The 8,496-nt window shown below is 31.6% G+C and overlaps 1 protein-coding gene across 1 annotated transcript; it reads left to right on the top strand.

Annotated features, from left to right (window-relative positions):
* Positions 1–5,177: 5,177 nt before the first annotated feature.
* On the top strand, positions 5,178–7,111 carry LOC139492479 (complement C1q tumor necrosis factor-related protein 3-like). Its single transcript, XM_071280657.1, has 3 exons — positions 5,178–5,287; positions 6,093–6,268; positions 6,693–7,111. The coding sequence occupies exons 1-3, from the start codon at positions 5,283–5,285 to the stop codon at positions 7,085–7,087; spliced, it is 576 nt and encodes a 191-aa protein (XP_071136758.1). The 5' UTR covers positions 5,178–5,282; the 3' UTR covers positions 7,088–7,111.
* Positions 7,112–8,496: the final 1,385 nt, after the last annotated feature.

Here is an 8,496-nt window from a genome sequence, read left to right as displayed (position 1 = left end):
TCTGAATGGTTGTGATACCAGAATCCCCATCTTTTGGTATGCCAGCATCTGGATATTATGGGATGCCATCATCCGCATAATTTAGGATGCCAGCATCCAGATATAGTGGAATGCCAGCATCCAGATATAGTAGGAAGCCAGCATCCAGATATATTGGGATGCCAGCATCCAGATCTTTTGGGATGCAAGCATCCGGATATTTTGGAATGCCAGCATCCGGATATTTTGGGATGCCAGAATCCAAATATTTTGGCATACTAGTATCCAAACTGATATGATGTCATCATGCCAATGTGATGGGATGCCAGCATCTAAAAATATTTGGAAGCCAGAATCTAATCGTTGAGGTATTCAATATGAAATTAAAAGAATTACATCAGCATCTATCACAGGTGAAGATGCAATTTTAATTTTGTTCTTCATTATCCGGAGACACTTTTTTAAAATATGCTATATACAGAAATAAGAAGTGCTTCTTATACAAAACAATTTCACAACTACAAAAGTTATTAATTAATCGAGAGAGCATCCATAATCTTTGAGAACCAATAAAATCTATAATGCAGCATCTACTATTCATAGAAATAAATGAATCAGTATGATTTTTGTAAAATGAGCATATGTTGATACTAAAACAAATGCAATATAGTAGAAATATTCCAAATATGGAACATGGCCGTAACATTTTCTCTGGACATTGAAATATTTAGTAGAATACAACATAATTTTACCTTAAAAGTTCAAAAATTGTCAAAAAAATTCTCTTTTACCATATGAGAATTACAAATTTTAGTTGAGAACTCATTAATTATAACCAGAAAAGAGGACCATTGCTTCGAACCCTTGCCGGTTTAAACCAAAATGTAAATTTGGTATTAGCTGCTTATCCAAACAGCACGCAACATTAAGAAGTAATATCAAATACTGTTGAACTCGGAGTCAAAATATGAGCTCATATATTTGTAATTTAAGATGTCGCTAAGATCACAAATATCGAAACTTCATTCCGGCTCTGCAAATTGTCTTGAATAACTTAATTGTTACATATATTAATTGTTTAGGCAGAAACATGTTCTATTTTTTTAACAATTTTTGTATAGCATTCATCAATTATAGTATAACTTCTTCAATTTCTTTAATATATGTTCCTTGTTTGAAAGTGAGATGCGATAATATATAAGCTTCTTGTCCGTAAATTAGTAATCAAGGTACCAGGCTTATAATTGTATACGCCAGAAGTGCGTTGGGTCTACATAAGACTCATTAGTGACGTTCAGATAAAACAAAATACAAAGCTAAACAAGTACAAAGTTGAAAAGCATTGGGGATTCAAAATTCCAAAAAGTTGTGCTAAATACGGATAAGGTCATCTATGTCTGGGATGAGAAAATCCTAATATTTCGAAAATTTCATACTTTAATTATTTTGTTTTTTAGATTGACCATATATTTTTTACTTATGTCAACACCGAAGTGCTGACTACTGGCCTGGTGGTGACCTGGGGGAGGAAACGTTTTCAAGTTTCAATTAAACTTGTCTTAAGCCTAATTATTTGTACAATACAGATATTCTTGACCGTGAATAACTTATTATATATTTTCATGAAAATTTCATTAATGAATTCGATGACAAATATGCAGGTACAGTCATGTGCAGTTTATCTTTCCACCGACGTGGATGACCCATTACAATGGGACATAACATGACACATATTATATGAGCACAAGTATGGGATCATATCATGAGACATATTAAAATATTTTCTTTTTTTATATCTACAACTCGTTCTTAGCAACGGTGGTACCAGTTAATTCCGATCTATTGGTTTAAATGTTGTTGGGTTTTTTTTTAAGGGATCAAGTCCTTACATGTATTTAGTACTATAATATTATAGGTTAAAAAAAATATCTATTTTTTTTGTCTTCAAGTTAAAATAACTAATAAATTTCATTTGATGAATTGACATTATTTGCTCACGAACGGGGTTTGGATATAAATTCTACATAGTTTTAGCATTTAATAAGGTCGTTAAATTTAGAATGAAAATTAAATAAAATAGTATTGTACATGTAACTTTGAAATTAAAAATTACCATAAACATTATGAAATATGACGATGAAATATGGTTTAAAAATGACGATCGGTAAAGTGAATTCTTTCTAAGATTACTTCTAATAAACATTGGCAGCATAAGGCAATAGATTATATAATTTCTAATAAACATTGGAAGCATGAGGCAGGATATAACCATACAATACTAACACTTCTTTACCATTTCAATTTTACCGCTTACGAAATTTAAACAGCTTGCTTGCTGCGATGAAATTCTAAAAAGGACTACATTACGTCACAGAATATAACGTCACTCGTGTTAGGTTAATCTAAAACAAGAAACACAATCCGTCAGTGGCCCCAGCGATAACTGAATTTAAGTCTATTTACTTAAATTCCATTAAAATAAGACAATAAAATTAATGTCTTTTTCAGAACTTCTGATCAAACCATGTAATATGGCATGTTTTTGGTATATGGTTTTGACCGATAGGATGTTCATAAAGGTCCTGTAGTACAAAGTATATCACTGGATTGAGCTATTTGTCTAAGTGTATTATTAAAGTGCTTTGCTTTAAGCTCAGTTCATTGTAATGCTATTCATTCTTTGTTTAATAAAGATTTTACAGACAACTTTTATGTACAAAGAATTGTCAAAGTGGTATTCATTCTATGTACAATGTAAGTATAAGGGGGCGATAAAGCATTTTATTTAGATTTGAACCAAACATTTTTTGTCCATAATTTGAATTTTTAAAAAAGCACAAATTTACCACACAATGCTACTAGCGCTACTAGCAACACGATTACAAGTTGTTTTGTTACACTTTATTTTTAAACATCTGTACTGCCTACTGATCATGATTGTAAATTGTCATTCAGAATGTTAAAAAAAGACCAAAAGTTATAAAGCCTATCTGCCCTAATTGATTTCTAAAAGTATATTTCATTGTACATGTTCTTCATTCATCATTCATTTGTTTACTTCTAAATTTGCATGAATTAACAGTTAATGTTAAATACTAATTTTTCATACCACAACAAAACTGCCTTACTGTATTGGTATCACTTATATTTGTATCCATTTAACCAAAACAAAAATGAAAGAAAATATTTTTGCAAAACCTTTTTCATATTGAATACTATAACTTTTTAGATATTTAGACATATTTAGTAGATGTTCATAACATTCACTTGAAATTTTATCAGATGACATCTGTAGCAGTTATGAGTCTTTGAAGCATGCTCACAAAGGTTCTTTTGTTGATATCATTTCCATACTGGTCAAAACTTGTTTTTGCTCTGACCAGCTTTGGAGGAGATATTTTCAACGAATTAATAAAATAAAAAAAAACACAGAGGTTTATTTTCTAGCCCCAAGAATCATGTCAGACATTGTCGTTACAAATAACCCTTAAATATATTCTAATCTGAGAAAAAAAATCGACATTTAAACGAATTCTTTTACTTATGGTACTGACGATCCACCACAAAGTAATTTGAATAGAACCATACAAATAGTTAGCAAATACATGTTCTCAGATATCATCTCCCATATAAAAAAAATCACGGTTACCCTGTTTTTTTATTTTTATATTCTGATCTATTTTTACAAGTATAATCCACATGTAAAATCAAAAACAATAGCTGTGGACTAGTTAATTACGTATACTTCGCCTCAAATATCTAGAAAAATCGAGACTTGACAATATCATGTGTGACACATACACATATACTCACACAACATATATGTCTAACACAGACATTTTATTATAAATGAGTGAATCGCATAGTAGGGGTCAAAGCTATGACCTAGTTAACATGGCAATTTGCTAGAAACTAAATTTCAAAAAAACTTTTTCTATAAATGAGTAAGCAACTCTTGGAACTCGCTTAGTGCATCGACTGTCGATGAGCCTGTTTTGGACATGTTCAAAACAGAAATTTGAGTCCCCACCGGATGAATGATCGCAAATTGTAACTAGATTTTCAAACTACATGTATTTAAATCCTTAGACTACATTTGTTTACGCTAAAGAAGAAGAGCAACACTAGAAATATATTGAGTTGTATAGTCCCACGCCTAAGAAGGTTTCGATTTACGGGAAGGGGGAAACATATGACTGTGAGATACTGACAATTATTTAAAAAGTAAAGAAAAATGTAAAGTTTTCAATATAACTTTCTCACTGATCATTGGATAATTGTCAGCATAAATGGAAATACAATTATTTTGTAAATGGTATAGTCTAGTTTTCAGGATGAATGACAAGGCCGAAAACTATACATCATCTAGCCATGACAGCATCATGGTATACCAAATTAAAAATAAACCAGCAAAAATGTATTACAAACTTGAATTTTTATTATATCAAATGTGTCATGCCATCTCATATATTATCTATTTAATGCTATTCGGAAGTTAAGTTAAACTAGGTGTTGTTGGTTTTTTTTCTAACCAGAGTGTTAAAAACGAGCCAAATATACGATATGTCACTCAAGCCCCATTGGCTTGTCTTCAGAACTTATTGTATTGGTTAACCATTTCCCCTATATGTCCACGAACTATATTTTATCAAGTACTGATACTGTGCAGTCTGGCCTATGAGATACATAATAAATGGCTGCTTTAAAAAAATGGAACATTGGTAGTAAAGGGCTTTTTATAGAATTCATTTTGATTTTTATCGAGCAATATTCTCTTTACCTTATGTTATTGAACTAATCTAACAAAAACAAATTCAAAACTATATACAAAATCAAAAACTGAAATTTATTAATGAATTTTAATAAAAGGAGTTGTTCTATATAATTAGAGGCAACACCCCAAGAAACATACATTATTGAAATAACGCCAGTCTTCCACATTGTATTGTTAAACGTGGAAAGCCCCCTTCATTTTCAATGCCCTTCACGAAGCAAGCCACTAAACTAAGTGAATATATCAATTATAGTTATTTTTTGCATTTAAATTAGCATTAAATTAAATTTTAAAAATTGCGTAGAAGAAATCATATTTGTTATTTGTCGTGACTTGAAATTCTGTGAAAGGGTAACAGCTGGGGTTTTTTTTAAAAACTCTGCCAAAAATGGATTTAGATTATTTGTTTTGATATTAGGATTGCATGATCATGATGATATAAAATGTCTTCAGGTGAACCACATTTTCAATGAGTGTATTACACAATCAAACAACAAAAGCTTTAATTCATCAAAACTGAGGATTCAAAATGAAGTAGGTAAAATTATTAAGTTCGATAACAGCCTGTAACGTGATCAAGTGCATGCTTTTTTATGTTATTGATATAAACAAAGATATAAAATAAACGATATTTAGAAATGAAACAGAATTATTTTAGTATTCTTAACATCTTAACGAAGAAAAACGTTAAGGCTTCCTTTTTATTTTATGCGCCTAACTATCAACTTTTAAGGCGAACTTATTCGAGTCGAGTCGTTTATTATATGCGTCTTAACATCAACTTTTTAAGGCGAAGCACGAAGTTTGTTGGTATTCCAAATGTGCATGCATCAAACAAGCAGCCTCGTCAGCAGTTTTTGTATACTTATATCGATCGATTTAGAATTAAAGCTTACTTCATGGCAACGATTTATATATTTCTATCGATCGATTTAGAGTTAGAGCTTACTTCATGGCAAAGCTTTATATATTTGTATCGATCGATTTAGAGTTTGAGCTATATATATTTTTTTTATTATAAAATCATATTAATCTTTAATATTCTTTTATGAATTATTTCATTGTAGGCCATCTACTTTTATAAAAAACAAAACAATTGACGTTAAAAAAAGGGGTAAATAATATCCTTTCAGATCAAATATTTGAATCACATATTCTTTACCTTATTACACATGACCAAACAAATGCACCACATTTTGGTAATTGACCGCATGTCAAAACGTTTTTGAGAGTTGGCTATTGGAACCTATGCAAACAGAGGGTAAGCAAATTTCAGAAACTTTTAAAGACAAACTTATAGACATACTATATTTTTAAATAAAACAATACTGTTTTGTAGTTATTTTCATGCTATCGCCATTGCGGCAATACTGACCTCCATCTTGACATCAGGCGGAAGCTGCCACAAATCATGTCGAACGAATGCCAGTCTTATGAAGAGTATTCAGTACCAGTTGAAACTTGTGGAAGATAATGACGGAAAATGTGACTGTAACCAGAGTCCTTCAACTCCGAGTAAGTTTGAATATATCAATATCAAATTCTTAAATATTAAAAAAGGGGCTGGGGGAGGATTTTATTTAAATGTATTTAAATTTCGTACTTTGGTAATAGTCTCCGTTATATTAATTCACAGCTTCTCTAGAAGGATCGAGATTGACCTATCGTATAGACAATTATTTGTTGTTGACCTCTATATTGTGTACTGCCACGAACTTATGTTTTTATATTCAAACCTACATGTACTAATAATTAGCGGAGATCACACTACTCACTTTGAATCAAATTTACCTGGAATTCAAAAAAGAAAAAAAATATTAACAAATGATACTCCTGAATTTAGGTGTAATCGCTACATTTATTAATTTAACAGACTTACCTTGTACATTGTTCTGACAATGCTGAATGAATTTGTGATCCAAATTACTATTTTAATTAGGTTCCGGAAAGGTTGGTTTTCTGGTATCTAATTCCAAAGATTTGCAGAATATTGGTAACGGGGCTATAGTTGTGTTCGACACAGTTACAACCAACATCGGAGGGGGATATGATAAGTCGACTGGTGTCTTCACTGCACGCGTAGATGGACTTTACTACTTCACCTGGACAGTTCTTGCTTATACTGGCAAGACTTTCTACACAAAATTAATACTGAATGACACGATTATAGCAAGAAATCATGCTGGAGCTGAAGGGATGTCTACATACATGCCATCTAGTCAGAGTGCTGTTTTACAAATGAGTAAAAATGACAAAGTATCTATCAGGATTAGTACTAATGGAAAATACATGATTGGAGATACGTGGTCAACTTTTAGCGGCATCAAAATCTAAATAAAATGAATTGACCATGAAGAATGACTTATTTCATTTATTTCTTACGTATAATAATTTCAGGAACTGTTGTTTCCAACATTTTGGAATCCTAGAAAATCCTAGCGGTTTAGATACTTCTGTTAGATTGTTTGAGTTATGATAGCATGGATGAGCTATTTATATTTCAATTTTATACTATTTTAAGCTTACCTGGCCAAAAGAAGCAAGTGAACTTTTCTATTCTCTTGGCGTCCGTCGTCGTCCGTCGTCGTTAACTTTTACAAATATCTTCTCCTATAAAACTACTTGGCCAATTTTTACAAAACTTGGCCTACATCATCCTTATGGTACCTTGTTTTAAAAAGAATGTGTCTGATGACCTTGTCCACCAACTAAGATGGTCGACATGGCTAAAAATAGAACATAGTGGTAAAATGCTAATTATTAAATATTATTATATATAGAGACAAACTGTAAACCGCATTACTGTTCAGCAAATAAGATCTACAAATAGGTCACCATGACCATCATTTTCAGTTGACCCATTTAGGAGTTAATGCTCATTATAGTCAATTTTCAAAAACAAATCATTTATTTTTGGTTCTTTTTTACAAACATCTTCTCCTCTGAAACTACTGAGACAAATTAACCAAACTTGGCTACAATTATCCTAATGATATCTTATTTTAAAAATTGGGTCTGCTGACCCCCACACTTACCAAGATAGCCGACATGGCTAAACATAGAACATAAGGGTTAAATGCAGTTTTAGGCCCATAAATCTGGAACTAAAGCATTTCGAGCAAATCTGACAAGATGTACAATTGTTCATTAAGTCAAGAGCAGATTCCGGTATATTGTGTGGGAGAATTATACTGCATATGAATTTAGTTTCTAACTAGTAAAATCACAAAAAAAATGAAATCCGGGGAACATTCAAAACAGAAGGTCCCATATCAGAGGATCAAATCAAAAGCTCAAACACATCAAACGAATGGATAACAACCGTCACATTCCTGACTTAAAACAGGCATTTTCTTATGGTTGCTGCGCCTGGATCGGTAATTTTATGGAAATTTTGCAGTTTTTGGTTATTAAATATTATCATATATAGAGACAAACTGTAAACCGCATTACTGTTCAGATCTACAAATAGGTCACCATGACCATTATTGTCAGTTGGCCCATCCGGTATATTGTGTGGGGGAATTAAAATGCATATGAATTTAGTTTCTAAATAGTAAAATCACAAAAATACTGAACTCCGGGGAAAATTCAAAACAGAAGGTCCCTAATCAGATGATCAAATCAAAACCTCAAACACATCAAACGAATGGATAACAATCGTCATATTCCTGACTTAAAACATGCATTTTCTCATGCAAGAAAATCGTGGGTTAAACCTAGTTTTATAGCAATCATTAATT

Source organism: Mytilus edulis, chromosome 10 (genome assembly GCF_963676685.1).
Source record: "Mytilus edulis chromosome 10, xbMytEdul2.2, whole genome shotgun sequence".
In the NCBI taxonomy this organism is placed as follows: domain Eukaryota; kingdom Metazoa; phylum Mollusca; class Bivalvia; order Mytilida; family Mytilidae; genus Mytilus; species Mytilus edulis.
This window is presented reverse-complemented; position numbering and strand designations above follow the sequence as displayed.